Below are 18,578 nucleotides of genomic sequence, written 5' to 3'. Positions count from 1 at the left end.
TCCTCTACTCTAAAGCAAGGGTAACACCCTTCACCAACGCCCCACACTACACTCAGAAGTAATTACAAAACGATCATGCAAAATGCAAGGCGGCAAGGAAAGTGGCATGTGAATGATGACAACACACGGCAATGGTTGTGATGGAAATGCGTGTGGGCTGTGACTCCCCCTGAATGCCGAAGGCTGAGGCCAGCCATTCCTACAGCGGGACTCTGACCGTCAAACTGGGTCAGGCTGGTCCCAATGTGGAAGGCACGAGGGCGAGAAGCTGGCAGATCAGCAACAACTGCCACCAAATATCTGCTGCTGTTTTAAGAACCAACTCCGTCTCCTTCTTTTATAACCCACTCTTAAAGCCCACTCGCTAACTGGACCCTGTGGGACGCACACAGTATGCACTAAAAATTATCAAGCAATACCAGGGCCTGTACTCCTCACCTTGTATCATTAATGCTTCCTTTCAATGACTTGGTGAACATTTGAGTCTTATCTCATCTTCTAAATGAAATCCTTGAAAAGCAGAACCTAGTTTCATTCATCATCTCTGTACCCTGTGCTCAATATTTCTGAATGAGGGTTCCCTGTCCTATTACCTGGAAGGTGGTCTGCTGCTCAGCGTGGCAATCAAAAGCACGTGTGGATTTTAAAGCACGCTTAATCCAAATGGGCTTTAGTTATCTTTTCTGTTCTTTCCAGGACAATGAAATAAAACCATAGACAGGTGGCTCAGCTTTCTGGGTGTGCAGGAAAATATAGAGCAAAAAGCCTGTTATGCCACTTTTCCCTTCGCCTGGGTCACCGGAGGGTTGGAGGTAAAAATTCACAAAACAATGTGTGTCAAATGGGCTCCTACATGTGCTGATACCCATACCCACCCAGGTTTTCCGCACTCTCTGCTCCAGGAATCTCCAACTAAGCCAGGCAGCCGGGAGAGGTGCCTGGTGGCTGATGTGCCATCCAGGTATTTCTTTTCAGCTTACTCTTGTTCTGATATAGATCTGCTATGAAGGGTGACGATGAGGAAAATGGTGACAATGATGACAGCAGTAAAATCCACTGAACACGATGGCCGAGCCCCTTATGCCCATTATCTCATTTAAAGTGCACAACCGCCTTACGAGGCAGCGGTAACGGCTCCCACTTAACACGTGATCAGAGCACACACAACCCAGCAAGGCAGCCACTTGACCAAGGACTCTGGGCCTCGTCACCACGGGGTGGTGGTGGAGGGGGGAGGGGACTTACCTAGGAAGCACAGAGTTAGGTGGCCTGGATTTTGCAGGGGATGTGACTTTAGGTTCTGGCCCAGAGCTCCCTGAAGATCCTGGCAGAGGGTCCTGTGCCGGCCCAGATTGGTTTGGAAGTACTTCCCTCGCTGAAGTCAGAAGATGCTCTTTATCTTTAACTTCTTTTTCTCGGGACCTGGCTTTGTGTTCCGCCAGAAGGAGGTCAAATTGCTTTTTCCTGCCCGGGACTGCCCTCCGATGGCTTAGCGAATGTGTCTGAGGAGAAGAGAGATGAAAAGCACAGCCTCTTTGATCAGCACATACACCTGCTTCCCGGGGCCCTCCATCTCAGACACAGCAATTCATGGGAATTTGGAGGTGCTTGAAAAGTCAACTTCAAGGCAACAGCTCCCGTTCTGTGGCTGGGAAGAGGCAGAGACCACACAGATGCAACCATGCTCTACTCTCCTGGTGTCAAAAAGCCAGAGCTTCCTCCAAAAAATGGCATTAAGATGACAAGCTTCAGCGCAGAGCCCAGGAGAGCCCCTCGGATGAAAGGCCAGCGTGAGAGAGTCTAGAGTTAATCCAGGTGCAGTGGGAGGCTTGCGGTGGCCCAGACACACAGAGCCACCAAGCAGAGAGGGCCACAGCCTCGGTCCCAAGAAGCACTAGCAGTTCAGTATGAAACATGCGGCTGGGGCTACCTAGCGGCAGCCGCCTTCAGTCAGCTGTGGCCCTGGCCACCCCGGTGTGGCCGGCTCGGGGGCGCGGCAGGACTGCCTTTCAGGGCGCCGCCGCCGCTGCCGCCGCCGCTGCCGCCGCTCCTGCATACATTAAAACGTAGCAGGGCTCAGAACCGCCTGTGAGTGCCTATAAATACAATTTACTGTCTGGCCTCACAAGTAACAGGGGAAGCCTTTTTTTTTTTTCCCCTTCTTAAAAAGCCAGCCAGCTTGAGGCAGGCACTCGGCTACCATGGAAGAGAAGAAAGCATTTCCCTTACAAAGAACAGCTGGGGGTCATGTCTAGGTTCCACACCCTGCCGTGTGCAGAGAGTGGCATGCAAACATTTCGACAAAGGCCCCAGCGAGAGCAGGAAGTATTTTTTATGGAAAGAGAAATACCTTGCAGGTGAGGGATCTTGTGCAAGGTTTCTTTGTCTCGGGATCCAATACTCCACAGTGTTTATTTGGGTCAAATTCTCTCTCTGGTTTAAGAAACAAACAAAAAATATAAGAAAAAAGGAGACTAAATAGGATTTGGCATTAAGACTACATTTAAAAAATGCACATTTGCACCAACAAGTGAGACGTTGTCAGGCAATCTGTCTTTTTTTTTTTTTTTCCACCGACTGCTAAAATCCTTCAAGAAACCGCTCAGGGGAACCTGGTGCACCCCTCTGAACCCAGAGTTCCCTAGTCCAGCTTCGTAGGGATGCGGGACGCAGCACAAGGCACGGGGCAGGGGGTGGGGCGGGCACTGGGGAGGAGGAGCCCTACGACTCTTACACTGTATTTCACTTGAAAAGCTTCTCCAGGTACTTGGCCCTTTGGGCCTGGCTAACAGCAGACCAGGGAGAGCCACCTGAGGCCCAAGGGCCACTTTTTCCTGGGCGGTTCCAAGAGCACGCTGCAGCTCCCCAACCCCACCTGCCTTCCTGCTAGCTTTAGCCATTTAGGCGGAGACTGTTCTTTGACATGTCAAGAGTGACCCTGCCCCTCTCCTGCTTTGCAGAGTGCTCAGCACAAGGCTTTCCAGACAGCCGTGGTGACCAGAAAGACAGTTTACCCGATTCAGGAACACTTTGGCGGTGCCCTAGGCAGGGGCAGGGGAGAAGTCTGGGTGTGTGCCTTTCGTAGATCTAAACTGAAAGGTGCATAGAGGGCAGAGCCTACCTCTTTGTCCCAGCACAGGCCTGTTGCTGCAAATGGGGTGGCTGCAGGGAGGCCAGGCTTTCCCCACTGTCTGCCTTCCCACTGGACTGTGGAGGGGTCATGTTGGGAGTTTGCTTCTAAGCAAGTTTCTCTTTTTAGGCCCATTTTGGATCCTTTGTCCCCTCTGGATCACAAAAATTCTCTCCTCCCAGGAAAATGAGGGCAACGGCTTGAGGACCCTCCCTGTAGGCTTTAAAGTCCCACCCCCCAGGTGCCTCCTGTTTCTGGCAGGCGCCCAGCAAACACCTGCCTCCTGCAGAGCAGGAATGGCACAGCTCTCCTGGGCCTTCAGGAAGAATGTTGGGGCGGGTGAGGGAAGTGCTATAAATTTGGTGGTGTCCTTAAGAACCCTGAAAAGCTGCACACTAAAAAGAAGTTACCTAGCCTAAAACACTGTCTGGAATTGGTGGAGTAAACTCTGAGCGTACTCAATGAATGTGTTCTATTCTTTTAAAAAATGTTTGGGGGTGCCCTGGCCAGTGTGGCTCAGTTGGTTGGGCATCATCTTGTGCACCAAAAGGTTGCCAGTTCGATCTCCAGGAAGGAGTGTGCAAGAGGCAGCCAACTGATGTTCTGCTCTCACATCGATGTTTTTTCCTCTCTCTCCCTCTTCCTTCCTCTCTCTTTCAAAACCAAGAGACTATTCTTTAAAAAAAAAAAAAGGTTTGGGGACCATGGGGTGGTTGTGATGGCGGTGATAATAATGTGTGCAACAAAACCATTCCTATATCCAAGACAGATGACCTGGTTGGCTATCAAAATGCCCTCCCCACCTTTTCTTTTGTCTTCTTCTTCTTATTATTTTTTTAAAGCTTCACTTTTAAGACTAAAAATGGCTAGACCTGGAGATGCCCATTTCCTATGAGTCCTCTCTGCCCACCCAGGAGAGCTTGGCTGGGAGTTCTGTCCCTTGGGCTGTCAGAGTCAGAACGGTGCCCAGGCCCACACCAGCCCTCCTGTTGGTCTGGAACTGAGCAGGTTGTTTGGCTGGGGGCAGGAGCTGGCTGCCAAATGTGAAAGCGAGATAGAAGCAAAAGACCCACTGAGACAAAACAACAAACAAAATGCAAAACCAACAAAAAGCAAAAAATCCCCAAACTATGGCTGCATGGGGTAAAGCCTGGAAGCCTCGGTCATGCTTCTGCTACAAGGAACCACAGCCGGGGGACACTGTGCCCCCCAGGCCTGTGTTTTCCCAGGGACGCTGCCACCCACTTCCCATCCCGGAGGAGAGCCAGGCGTCGGGGGCTCCCGGACACAGGGAGGCCTCACAACCCGCAGGGGACACCAGGCTCTAGCTCTCTTTCCTGATCGTGGGTGAACAGTACAAGAGGAGGTTTTGGGGGTGTAATGCTTTTGTCATTTGAATGTTTTGGGCTGAGGTACTTTTAAGAATAATTTAAAAAAAAGTTACAGATGTAAGATAGAAAAACTAAAATACAGATAAACACGAAGTAAAAAATAAAAATGACCCAAAATTTTTGGGGTGCTTAAGAAATATACTCAGCCTGGCCGGCATGGCTCAGTGGTTCAGTGTCCACCTATGAACCAGGAGGTCACAGTTCAATTCCCGGTCAGGGCACAAGCCCAGGTTGTGGGCTTGATCCCCAGTGTGGTGTGATCCCTAGTGTGGGGCATGCAGGAGGCAGCCGATCAATGATTCTCATCATTGATATTTCTATCTCTCCCTCCCTCTCCCTTCCTCTCTGAAATCAATAAAAATATTTTTAAAAAAGAAGTATGGTCATACTAAAAGATATAGTTTCTTTTTCACAGGGTGGCTTTCACTATACACACACACACACACACACACACACACACACACTGAGTGGCCAGATTATTATGATTTCTGAAGGCATAATAATCTGGCCACTCAGCATATATATATATATATATATATATATGAGACCCAGTGCATGAATTCGTGCATGGGTAGGGTCCGGCCAGCCTGGCCAGGGGGAGGGGACATGGGCGGTTGGCCGGCCTGCCTGCTGGTCGAACTCCTGGTTGAGGGGACAATTTGCATATTAGCCTTTTGTTATATAGGATATACACTGAGTGGCCAGATCATTATGCATTCAGAGATCACAACAATCTGGCCACTCAGTGTGTGTGTGTGTGTGTGTGTGTGTGTGTATATATATATAATAAAATCATAATATGCTAATTAGACCAGCCATCCTTCTGGATGAAGTTGGGACTGTGAGGGAAGCCCAGGGCCCAGGGTGCTAGAGGGAAGCCAGAGCTGGCAGCCCGGGGAAGGAAGGCCTACTCTTGCACGAATTTTATGCATTGGGCCTCTAGTGTGTGTGTGTGTGTGTGTGTGTGTGTGTGTGTGTATATATATATATATATATTTTTTTTTTTTTTTCCTGTCAAGATTAGATAAATTCCCATGGTTATGAAGCTTATTTTGGTCTTTTGGAAAAAGCGGAATGGCTAGATTTAGTTTCACAACACATCCAAAGCAAACGTCATTCACATAGGGGCCTCTAAGAGACAACTACTGCCCCAAAGACTGGCCGTGTGCACCTTTCCCGGCACCCATGTGCCTGCTCAGACAACCAAGGAGCACATCCAAGAGATGTCCCCGCCAGCCCATCTGCAGTGTGAACCCGAGTGTTCCCAAATAGAAATTCCAGCTGGTTACTTGGGAAAGGCAGTTGCCACCCCGACCACAGAATCAACCCGGAAACCAACGAGGCCCAAGGACAGAGGCTGTGTCCTTCTGTGGAGCAGTCACTGATGGGACAGTCCCAAGCTTGCCCTGAGCTACTGTGCGATGTCACGGAGGCTGTCAGACTTCATGGCACAAAACCCAGGGGCGGTTCAGCCGGTCAGCACGATAATAAGACCCTCAGAATGCACTGACTGTTGTGGTAGGTGTAGAGCATCCTACCTCTTGGGTCACTAGGGTAACTCGCTAAACACTGAGCTGAGCGAGAGCCTCATCTGGCTCGGGAATAAGAGAACCAGCTCCTGCTTGCATTTTTAGGTGGGGGTCCTGCCTGCAGGTTAATTCCATGTCCCTCTGCCATTCCCCGCCCCCCACCCCCCTAAAATGAAACGGACCTGCTTAATTATAAGAACACATCACTCCTTGGTTACAGCTGTGACTCAATTTCAGTCTAATCGTGCGTCAGACTCGAAGGACACAGACACGTACCTGAAAGTCTCCTGTAAGGCTTGTTGTTGTTTTTGGTGCCATTTTGGTGTTTCTTGTCTATTGTGGTGGACAAAATTGCTTTGCCATTTAAGATCTTCTCTGGGGAAGGTGGCACTGACTTGGACATCAAGACCGGTTTAATTAAGGGTGGGGTGGAGACGGCCGAGGTCGAGGTGGAGCAGGCGGTGACGGCAGCGGTGGTTGTAGAGTTCATTTTGACATTGGCACCATCTGCCTTCACTAGGTTAGGAATTTTCTCTAAACTGACTACAGGAACCGGAACGCTGGAAAATAAATGAACACACACACACACACACAATTGCCTTCTTTGGTACATCTGGTCCGCTGAGAAGCTACACTCGCTTATCATGATAGAACACTTCCTTATCACTTATTTATACTCCTCCTATAAGCGAGCAGCATGACTCCAGTTTGGATGGAAAGGGGGTTCGTGCCTCAAAAAGGACCAACAGGGGGTGCAAAGCTGGCATGGTGCCAGGGATGGCATCAGAGCTGACTGATTACCTCTCAGACCCGTTGTCCCCATAGATCCTGCAGCTCCCCCTTCCCAGTCTCTACATGTTGGCTGTTTCTGAGACGGCACCTTGGGAAGAACAAGGTGCCCGCTGTGCGGCTCAGGAAGAGATGCTGTTTGTCTCCTGGAGACTGTGTGCCACACCGTGCCACTTGCTGAATCACACCCCCCCCTCAACATCCCCCTGCTCGGCGGGTCTCCTGCTGGCGATCAGCGATCAGGCCTGACATCTGCTTAGCTCAGGAGTGCTGACAGGCTCACACCACACGGAGGCATGGCTGCAGGCCAGCGTGCCACGCTGCAGGCTGTTGGGGACTCCTGGATCACTCTCACATCCTGGGGATGGGCTCAAATGGAGTGAGCCGCCATGTAACATTATCTAATATTCCATTTTAGGCAGCTAGTTATGTAAATAGGCAATTCTCAAGGCTGGCAGGTGAGAGGATGAATTTTAAGAAGACAGAGCACAAAGGTGTATGTTTGCTCTTCAGAATCTGTCACCTTAGCCCCACTCCCCTGCTATTTCTCCTGTAATGGATATGCATTTGATTTCTGTGCATTTAATGCCAGAGGACCCTCTGTCTGGGGGCTGGGGAGGACTCTGTCTCGGGTTTTAAAAGATGAGATAAGATGAATAAGCATTGCTTTGGTTCCTGAACTAGATTTCCTTTCCTCCTTGCAGGAAGGCAGAACACTAATACTTCAGCCCCCCAATCATCTGCGAGCCGACTTAGCTATTTGAATGCCAAGTGATCTAGACTATGGCTTAGCCTGCAGACAATGCAGGGCAGAAAGAGACTGTTTTGACAGGAGAGGAATCTTATTTGTCCACATGGCTGGTTGGCTCTTCCGTCTCTAAGATTTATTCACAGATCATTTCTTTGATCTTTTTGTTCATGAAATTATTTCAGCAACCCCTGCCCCTTTTCTGACTCTGAAACAGGATCACAGAAGTTATTTTTAGGTCTTACTCAGTGGTGGGGCAGATTGTGGCTGGGCTTCACCAACCTCCCCCTAGGACCACATGCTTTCCCGGCCCCGGGAAGGGCACTCTGGGGTTTCAGGGCCCATGGGAGGGGAAAGTGGAACAGTGGTTTTTAGCAATCCACCAAGTCATTGGCAACTCACTCTCGATCACAGCATCCCAATCCCTGAGCTGAACTTACGCTACTTTCTATTCAATTGCAATTCTCAAAGCACTCACATATTGCTGAAGAACAGCACAAGAAGCCCTTGAAAAGTCAGCACAGTGAGAAGCTATAAAGCTATTACCTGGTGAAATTATTGCTGCATTCCTGATGGTAAAAAATGTAAGACCATGGAATATGGAATCCTTCTAGGATCATTCCTTCGCTCAGTTTTAAAGGACACAAATGAGAGAAGTCAGGGTTTTGAAAAGCTATCAAACCCACTTTCATAGCAGCATTATTCACAATAGCCAAAAGGTGGAAGCAACCCAAGTGTCCATTGCTAGAGAATGGATAAACAAAATGAGATCTATACATACAACAAAATATTATTCAGCCTTAGAAAGGAAGTTCTGGTACACAAATGTATGTTGAAGACATTATGCTAAGTGAAATAAGCCAGTCACAAAAAGACAAATATGGTATGATTCCACTTATATGAGGTACCTAGTATGGTCAAGTTCATAGACACAGAAAGTTGAATGGTGGTTGTCAGGGGCTAGGGGCAGGGGAGACTAGGAAGTTGTTACGGAATGGGTACAGAGTTTCAGTTTTTTAAAAAATACGTTTTTGCTGATTTCAGAGAGAGAAAGGGAGAGAGACAAACATCAATGATGAGAGAGTACCATTGATCAGCTGCCTCCTGCACGCCCCCTCTTGGGGATGGAGCCTACAACCTGGGCATGTGCCTTGACCAAGAATCCAATTGTGACCTCTTGGTTAATGGGCCGACAATCAACTACTGAGCCACACTGGCCGGGAGAGTTTTTCAGTTTTGCAAGATGAAAAGAGTTCTGGAGATTGGCTGTACAACAATGTGAATGTACTTAACACTATTGAACTGTACATAAAAATGGTTATGATGATACATTTTATGTGTATTTTACCACAATTAAAAATTTTAAAAACGTACAAACTAAAACACGTCCCCCAAAATTACAAAACTTATACAACTTAAATTATACTTCAATATCCTGACTTAAAAAATATTAGAGCATGCTTAAAAGCTTTTGTTGATTTATTTGTCACCCTTGTTTTGATCTGTTGACTTTAATTTCTTTGGAAAATAAGTTAAACTTCAAATGTTGATATGAACACATGGACGATTAGCCAGGTGGCACGATTCTCTAGCACCTGAGTGGCCTTCTCTGACTTCTTGGAGAAGCCAAGGAAGTTCAGGAAAGGAAGTTAGGGACTTTAAGTTCCAAATCTAGCTCTTGTCGCATGAGCCGGTGTGCAAAGGGAAGGCCTCTGGTTTCTGTGAGAAATGCCCTGGGTACATGTTGAGTACTCATGAATGAGCTCAGCAGGTGACGTTGGGATAGAACAATCCAGAACAATTGTACAAACGGAAATAAATTTAAATGCCGAGAGAAGTGGTCCTCAAATGCTCACAGGCCAGTGCGTTTCTGCCCTAAAGTCAATGTTCTGCCCCAACGTGCTCCTTACGGCAGCTGGGAGAGCACCGGGCACAGGGTCCGGCCATGGACAGCAACAGTTGACTCATCTCTTTGGTGATGCTTCTTCCCAACTGTGCTTAGTAACTGAGCTTGAGCCAAGCCAGCTAATCTCTGTGACTGATCTTCTAGTTGGGAATTTTCTCCACTGCATAAAGAGTGTGGCCCACTCATACACTCGGCTGCTAATGCTTCCAGGACTCCAGCTGGACTTTGATCCTAGTGCCTGTAGGCTGGGTGTGGGACTGAAGCCCATTAGACACAAGAAGGAGAGTGTGAGATGCACTGCCCTCTGGGATTGAGTGTTATTGGATTGGAATGGGAGGTGTTAAGAAAAAAAATATGATCAAGAATGTTTTTAAGGTCTTGGCCAGTGTGGCTCAGTTGTTTGGAGCACTGTCCTGTATACTGAAAGGTTGCGGAACCGATTCCCGGTCAGGGCACATGACTAGATTGTGGGTTCAAGCTCCAGTTGGGGCATGTACAGAAGGCAGCTGATTGATGTTTCTTTCTTTCTTTCTCTCTCTCAAAGCAAAAGCATATCCTTGGGTGATGATTAAAAAAGGAATGTTTTGAAGGATTCCATAGACTAGGTGGGTCAGTAAGGAGCTGAGCCACTGAGTAAACACCCCTGATGCCGGGTACGTGGGCCACATCTTGGAAGTGGAAGAAGGGAGACTGAGCTGTGGGTGGGAATCTAGGGTGCCCACGAGCTAATGGAGAAGGGCTACAGACAGAGTGAAGGCCTGATCATTTCTCGTTGGTGACCTTTCTCTCCCCCAAACGTTCTGGGCTTCCCCTCTAAGGAAACCAGCCTCTGGCCTGTGTGAAACGTTAGCAGAAGAAACGGAAGCAGGCAGCTCAGTGACAGTGGGAAGGGTCAAACACATCCCAGAGGAAATCAGAGAGAGAAATGAAAATCATCCCCAGTATAGATGTTAGCCATCAGTCTTAGAGTATTCAGCCTCATTTCTTCACGACTACTGGCAACAGCCCCAACTGATGAACAAAGGAGGAAATGATGGCAAGATGGTGCCAAACAATGTGGAAAAGCAATCCCAGAGATTCCATCTTTTTCAGCAGAGAGCTTGGCTGACATAAGAAGCTGCTGATAGCCCCGGCCCCCGCTCAGCTCACATACACATCCCTGAGTGTGTCTACACCTGGGGATGTGGCTGTCTGGAAGTCATCAGCGCAGAATGGGCTTCTGCTTTCTCCACTGTCCCCTTTCCCACTTCCCTCACTTCCTGGCCATCACCTTTCCCAGCCAGTGCAGCGCCCCAGCCTAGGCAGGTCAGGGCCCCTTCCAGATGACAGTGGACCCTGAATAACAGGTTTAATTTCTTCCCATTTGGAAAGAAGCCAAAAGATTCTGACCCCTGCTTTCCCAGTTCAGGCATCTCCCCCTTTCCTGTGACTAATCACAGTAACTCACACACCTCCTGTGTGGTTAGGCGCTGGGAGGGGTGGGTAGCTGGCAACACTTAGATGACTAACTAAGCAATTTATTATTCTGTTTGCTTAGGTGACAAACAGGCTGGTGGTTACCGCTGGGGTCCGCCAAAGCCCTGCAAGCGCCTTCCCTCTCAGTCTTAAGCGGTGAACGCACACACTTCTCGCAGCCTCACAATTAGCTGCATTCATCAGCTCACTGTTGTCCTTCCTGTGAGGAGCAGTATTTGAAAGGGAAAGGTGAGTCCCCACTCGTCCCCTGCTGCTTCCATAATGCCTGTTTTGTTCGCTTGGGATGAACTCCTTTGGGGAGCCCGGCTGCAGCCTGCCCCCCTGCTGTGTCTGATACACTGGGAGTAGTTATCTCCTCGTTAGTTATCGCTGCACCTCCGTCCTGGGAAGGGATCCTACCGCCCAAGACAACAGCCCTCCCTCCTCCTCGCTATGTGGGGGCACATCTACCTGGTTTCTTCTGTGCTGCCCTGGCTGCCCGTGTCTTCTTCCTGTGTGCGTGGCCTGCCTGCATTTTTTTTTTTTTTTAATCTTTCTGGACCAAGGCTTTAAGAAAATGGTTCGCCCAGCACCAAGAACATCCCCTTCTCTGTCCGGCGGTCTGTGCAAAAGGCAGAGGTGAAGCATCTTACGGTGCCACCGGCTGTCCTGCAGCCAGCTGCTCGCTGCCAGCTGCGCTCTCTTGGCGATCAGGCTTTATTCTCTTACCATCAACAGATAAGCCTGAAGAGAAAGCTTCAGAAGATCTTGAGTCCTGCCGAAATCATTGCCAACCCTGCTCCACTTACCAGTGAGGGGAAAGATGGATGTGACAGGCAGGAGCCTGAAGGCATATGGTATTTGTGCTGTGGGTTATGTGTCTGATGAGAGTTCTCAGCTGCTTGATTTCTTCCCACCAGTTCCTCTGGCAAAGGCCCATGCGCAGAACTCGGAGGACCTCTGATGCACTGGCAGGGCCTTGAAAGGGCCACCTCAGCCAGTTTCTTGCCTTCTAAAATTTACCCTATTTTGAAAGACCCTCAAAGGAGGAATTCTATCTGGGTCTCATGGATGCATTTGGGGGGCTGCTGTCATGACATCATTTAGATCAAATTTAAATTCTTTAAGTTGAAGGAATACTTGGGCCATCCTTGAAGGCCGGGTCAGGCCATCACTAAGAATCAGCCCAAAAGCAGAGCCACGAAGTCCTGTCATGATGTGCCCGACAGGAGGTACTAACGACATGAATCCTGATAAGTGAATAATTATTTTTTTAAATGGGGAAAACTTTCAGAAAGCCAATTTGTAAACATCTGAAGCAAACAGCAAACAGGGTAATCAACCACAGAGCACAGTAAATAAGAAAATCTGCCAGATTAACCTAATAGCGTTCTGCGGCGGAGGGTCAGGCCTGGCAGTCGGGGAGGAAGCACCGCGCATCATCTCTCCTGGCCTTTGCATAGCTTTGGATGCCCTCCATACAACACCCTCAGTGGGAAAACGTGGGCAGACCTCGGTATGGGGGTCAGTGGTCCTGGCAGCAGAGGCAACAACAACAAAAAGATTGGTTAGCAGAGTCATGCCAGCCAGAGGGGTGCCAGAGGGGCTCCCAGCAGAGCTCGCAGGGGCCCACCGCCCACCAAGAAGCTTAAAGCATCTTCCTCAGTGACTCGGATAACGGGCTAAGACAGTGGTCGGCAAACTCATTCGTCAACAGAGCCAAATATCAACAGTACAACGATTGAAATTTCTTTTGAGAGCCAAGTTTTTTAAACTTAAACTTCTTCTAACGCCACTTCTTCAAAATAGACTCGCCCAGGCCGTGGTATTTTGTGGAAGAGCCACACTCAAGGGGCCAAAGAGCCACATGTGGCTCGCGAGGCTAAGACCACGGGGCTAAGACCTTGTTTCTCAACCGGGGGCAGAGGCGATTAGCCACAGAGAAGAAGGATATGGGGCTTTCCCTTAGGCTGGTTAGGAGTGGGGGAGAGACGAGCAAGCTGACTTTGATGAATTGTGAAAGTGGCCAGAAGCAAGTAAATAAAATCAGGGAGGACAGGCCGACTGAATGGAGTGTCTCTGCCTTGTCTCTGTTCAGATTCATAGAATGTGGAGGGCGTTGCAAGATAGCTTAGGACAGTGGTCGGCAAACTCATTAGTCAACAGAGCGGCAAACCGTGGCTCACGAGCCACATGTGGCTCTCGAGCCGCAGTTTGCCGACCACTGGCTAAGGACAATGGCTAGGAAGACAGGCTTTGAAATCAGACACACCTAGATCCAATCCTGCCTTCTCCATCGAGAGGTGCATTAGTGTGGGGAAGCACCTGACTTCCCAGCGTCTGCGGCTTTGTGGGGATTAGAAACAGGGTGGCTGGCCAAGTGGATGAGTGGTTTCACTTCTTCCTTGCCCCCTTCTGTGGGGCAGCTTCGTACAGTGCAAAACTCACACAGACATGGGTGGCTGCCCTGCCTAGCTTATTCTGGGACTTTACTACCATGGACCTCAGTCTCCTTATCAGTGAAATGAAGATCATAATAAATATTTGAAGCGATCAAATACTATAGTACATATAAAGAGCTTAGCACAGAACTGAGTACACAGTTGGCCCTAAATAAATTGGAGCTAGAGCCAAAAGGGAGAGTGTAATCCTATGCTATACACCTGTAACAAATGCTGACTGTAATTTAAAAATTAAAAAAGGGGGGAGAGTGGATCACACCATCCCCTCCCCATGGACCCTAATGTTTCTGATATATATATATATACATATATATATATATATATGTGTGTGTGTGTCCCAAAAAATGTATGCACACACTTTGAAGAACTATAAAGGCAGTGTTTATTAAAATATATTTCACTTTCAAAATTGAGCTATCAGCTGTTAAAGTGTGTATATACATTTTTGGGGGGACACCCTGTATATATCTGGGGTCAAGTCATTGTCACCATCAGAAATTTCTGTCCTGTTGGCCCTGCTGGCCCCACCATTGGGGGAGGAGTGGGCCAGGCAGCAGATGGATGTGAGCAGGGGTCTCACATTTCACCTGGCGTGGAAGCCACTTCTGGGGGTGCAATGAAGAGAAAACACAGAACTAGGTAGCAAGCCTTTCCAGGCTTGACGTCTTTCTAGAAGCATTCACCCCAACTTCTCAATCCCACCTGCTGCTCAACCCCTGGCCTTCCAGGCACTACCCGGTGGTTCATGATCTTATGTGCATAACACATCCTGGAGGAAGAGTGAGTAGGGACTTCAGCCTCTTGCATATAAGCAGGTTGTCTCCTGTAACCCTGAAGTAAGCTAGGCAATGAGGGGCCTTGCTGGCTCTAAGATGTCTTCTAGAGGAATAACTGTATGTGCTCATATCTAGGCAGCTTCCGATTTCTTGGGAGCAGGAGGTCCCAGCACCGGCCTCTGTAGAATATCTGGTACTTCTGTTAATTGGGGCTTCTTAAGGCACGGCACTCAGAAGTTGGTCTCCAAGTCTGTGGGGAGCCCCAGACGGTTTGGCTCAGTGGACTGAAAGGTCCTGGGTTCGATTCCAGTCAAGGGCATGTACCTTGGTTGCAGGCTCAATCCTCGGGTCTGGTGGGGACATGTGTGGGAGGCAACCAATCCATGTGTCTCTCTCACATGGATGTTTCTCTTTCCCTCTGTCTCTCCCCTTCCCTCCCACTCTCTCTAAAAATCAATGGAAAAATGTCCTCGGGTGAGGATTAACAAAAAAACAACAACCCCCAACCAAAACCCCCAAATCTGTGGGGAGGTCTATGGGCACTATGTGTCCTGACATTCCTGGGAGTTGTGATGCCCCAAGGCTGAGGGTAAAATCAGCAAGCCAGGGAAGAGAGGAAGAGAAGAGGGAGGTAGAGTCCTGGCACAGGCTGTCGCTGGAGTGCACTTGGGACCAGCCTGTCTCCAGTGACGCGCCTCAGGCAGGTAGTCGAGCAAGAGGTAAGACAACCCTAGACCAAACCAACTGTACCTGCTCAGAGCTTTTTCTTCCACATATGAGAACTAAAGGCCTCATAATAAAAAGAATACCCAGTGGAATTCCTAGCAGTGAGTGGTATCAGGACCTTTGAACGGAGGACTTGAGACTGTGGAGATCAGGAAGCAAGTGGATTCTGGAGGGAGTGCTGGTGCAGAGAGGGACAGAGCCCCAAGCTCCCTGGCCACCAGCACTGGCCAAGGAAGGACAGGGCAGGTTGGGCTTGGGAGAAGCAAATGGGAGCACGCCCCTCTGCAGCCACCAGAGGGCACTGGTTCCCGCTGCTGGAGCTGCAAGCTGCCCCTGCCTTTGGGCCTGTCCCTCACCTTCTGGAGCCAGCGCAGCCAAGACATTTATTGTCTCCCTCAGGCCCTGGAGCCAACACTGGCCCATGGGGAAGAGAAGAGAAGAGGACTCCTCACAGGGCATCCTCCATTCCCCGGCTGGGGAAGGCTGGGAGCTGGACCTGGGTTCAGGTCCTCAGTCTTTGCTCTCGCTGGGAATGAGCCAATGGCACAGCATCCCTGCTACCTTTCTTCACAGAGGAACAGCCCCAGGGAGCATCTTCCCTTTCAAGTGGCCTGGGAGGCCGGGGGGTCACTCTGCTCTTTCCTTCTCTGTATTGGAATCGGACTGGGAAGACAGCCCTGCCCCCAAATCACCTTCACCCAGAACCCTAAGCATACTGTTTAAACCTTTCAAAGTGTAGTCTTCACACTGACCCACAGCAAACTCAGGACATTTTTTTAATTCCAAATTAAATGCACTTCGGATTTTTTAAAAACTCCAGTTAGAGACCTTGGCCCCTCTGACATTCCGTCACTCAAGCCTACCTGCTAAGGTCCCTGTCTGCACTACCAGGCCAGGCCTGTCGTCATGTCATCGCCTGCCTGAGCCCTGATGAGGATCCGCACCACCAGTCTTTCTGTCTCGCCTCTTAGTGCTCGAACCCGCCTCCACTGAGCCATCCATGCAAACCTGCCCCCCAACTGGCTGTTTAAAGGGCTCTGTGGGCTCCAGAGTACGGAGTTCAATCTCACAGCCTGGTCCTCCCACAGCTCCCACCAGGGCATCTCCTCCCACAGCTCCGCTGGCTCTGGGCCTTTACACAAGCCGACAGTTCCTTCTGCTCGTGTGCCTCCTCCCCTCTCAGGATGAACCTCAGTCCCCCCTCTGCCCAGATCCGATGTGACATCCTCTTTTCTCGCAGTGCTGGCTGTCCCTTCCTAGGTGAATCTGCCGCACTTGCCATGCCAAAGGGCCAGGTTTTAGCTCTATGTTGGTATGGTCTGACCTTGAGCTCCCTGATGACAGGAACCAGGACCATGTGCATGCATCGCTCTGAAGTTCTCCCGGTGATGTATACGTTATTTGGCACTTAGGATGGGCTTTAAATGTTTGATGAATAAATTAATAGTCTCAGTGAAGATTAATAAAAGAAAATACATACAATAAAAAACAAACCAGCTCTCCACTAGAACAAATGCTTTTGGTAAGGGGCAGCCTGCAGCTGTCTCTCTTCCTGATAGAGGAGCCAGAGTGGTAACAAAAGTGAGGGTGGAGGGCTCCTGACACCCTCCTTTACTCCACTCATTCTCCCTCGACACTGACACACTGCACCCCTGCCACGCAGCACACAGCAGGCTACGCAGTCACATGCAAGATGGTGTTTCATCCTCACGCCCATGTACAGAGGAGGAACCTGAGGCTTAGAAAGGTTGTCCCAGGGCATTCACTCAGCAAAGTGAAGGGCTGAGATGGGGTTTGACTTCAGGCAGCTCTATGGGCATCTCTTGAGCACAGTATGGAAGTGAGAGGACCAGGGATGGTGTCCCAGCTCCGCCGCTGGCCAGTCACTTCATCAGTCTGGGCCTCCATTCCTCTAAACTTCAGACTGGGGCTCTGAAGGCATCTAAAGGCGCCACGGTGCCATGCAGATATGAAGGGCCATGGTCACTAACCTTTGGCTCACACTCTCTCGCCGTCATGCCATTTCCCCCCTCCCCGGATCTCCTAGCCTACATTTCCCCTACGCTAGTCCCTGTTTCTGAGCACTTCTGTGACTTGGCAAGGTCGGCTGAGTTTATACCCAAGGAGCTGTCCATTGTCCTTACCTTGACCATTTGAAAACCCAGTAAGCATGTAGCACTTAAATGTTTAAGTTCCTAATGCTTTCCTGTCCTGGGGAGGCTATTATTCCCCAAGATGCCTGAAAACGCTGGCCTGTCTATGCCCCGTCCTCCCCTTTGTGGCTCATCACAGTAACCTCCACCTGCTTGCCTTTGTCCCCCCACCTTCCCTCCCTCATCCACTGCCCCACTCCTCCCTGACACCCATACCTGCACCACTAGAGGCAAAAACTGGCCTCAGCATGTCCCTCCTCATCTCCATGTGAGGGGCTGGATTTGTAAGTGGGAATCTAGGAGGGACTTCTGTGGTTGCCACACCAACTCCTCAGTCCCCTTCTGATGAGAGTTTTCCTCATGTGGCCAAGTGCATCCTGGGACGTGGGCACAAACACCATGCAGGGGCTATGGTATGGGGGTACACTGTACTGGCCTCCTCTTTACTTTGAAAGAAAATACCTTTCCCTTCTTGCCAAAGTATAGTAAGTTTTTCCTTCTTATCATCCGGGACCATAGTTCTCCCTTCCTAACTGCAGTCAATGTAGTAGGAAAAAAATAATTCCACAGTGGGAACTGGCACTCTGATTTCTCCTCAATCAAAAGAAATTTATTTCTAGCTGTGGTTCCTTTAGCATCAGAAAAAATGTTTGTGAAGAGGGGAAGGAGCAGTGTTATTTCACAGCCTTGTTCATTCATTCACTCAGCATATATTCACTTATGAAATATTTGCTGGGTGCCAGATTCTGGGCTGAAACATGGGGATGCCAAGGAGCTTTAGGTCCAGCTGGGAGCAGGGGAGGATAAAGGTGCAAATAATACAATATATGATGGTAGTGCTTATACTGGTGTCTTGAGTGTTAATGGGATCTTAGAGGAAGGAGCATCTCAGTCTGTGCAAAAAGTCCAGGAAGGCCCTAGCTGGTTTGGCTCAGTGGATAGAGCATCAGCCTGCGGACTGAGGGGTCCCAGGTTCGATTCTGGCCAAGGGCACATGCCTGGGTTGTGGGCTCGATCCCCAGTGTGGGGTGTGCAGGAGGCAGCCGATGAATGATTCTCTCTCATCATTGATGTTTCTATCTCTCTCTCTCCCTCTCCCTTCCTCTTTGAAATCAATAAAAATATGTTAAAAAAATAATAATTAAACTATAATTTTTTTTAAAAAAGTCCAGGAAGGCTTCATGGAGGAAGTGGTGCTCATGCAGAGACTTTAAAACATGTGTAAGGACAGGCAGGGAGGCTGCTTCCGGGGAGGGAAGCAGCATGTGCCAACACATGGAAGACATGTTCGAGGAGCTACAAATAGATGAGGACATCTGGAATATAAAACGAAGGGGTTAAAATACTGGCAGCAGCAGTTGGACAAGCGGGAAATGCCAGATCATATATCCACCTCCAAAGAGGTTAAACTTCTACTCTGTAGGCAAACAAGTGAGGCCACTGAATGTTATGAGCGGGGTGGGGGCACACAGCACTCAGGCTGGGTACAAAGGGCAGAATGGAGCAAGGGCGG

The 18,578-nt window shown here is 49.3% G+C and overlaps 1 protein-coding gene across 5 annotated transcripts in view; it reads right to left on the bottom strand.

Annotated features, from left to right (window-relative positions):
- ATXN7L1 (ataxin 7 like 1) overlaps window positions 1-18,578 on the bottom strand; it is a 243,254-nt gene that overhangs the window by 27,192 nt on the left and 197,484 nt on the right. For all 5 annotated transcript variants that reach the window (XM_080665901.1, XM_080665902.1, XM_080665905.1 and 2 more), the window contains 3 exons: window positions 6,327-6,610; window positions 2,351-2,433; window positions 1,246-1,502 (listed from right to left, as the gene is read on the bottom strand). In XM_080665901.1, coding sequence (XP_080522027.1) covers window positions 1,246-1,502; window positions 2,351-2,433; window positions 6,327-6,610 — 624 coding nt within the window. The remainder of the gene's footprint in view (window positions 1-1,245; window positions 1,503-2,350; window positions 2,434-6,326; window positions 6,611-18,578) is intronic.

The sequence above is a fragment of the Plecotus auritus genome, assembly GCF_963455305.1.
Source record: "Plecotus auritus genome assembly, chromosome: 4".
NCBI lineage: Eukaryota > Metazoa > Chordata > Mammalia > Chiroptera > Vespertilionidae > Plecotus > Plecotus auritus.
Note: the sequence above shows the minus strand (reverse complement) of the source record. Positions and strands in the feature narration are given on the sequence as shown.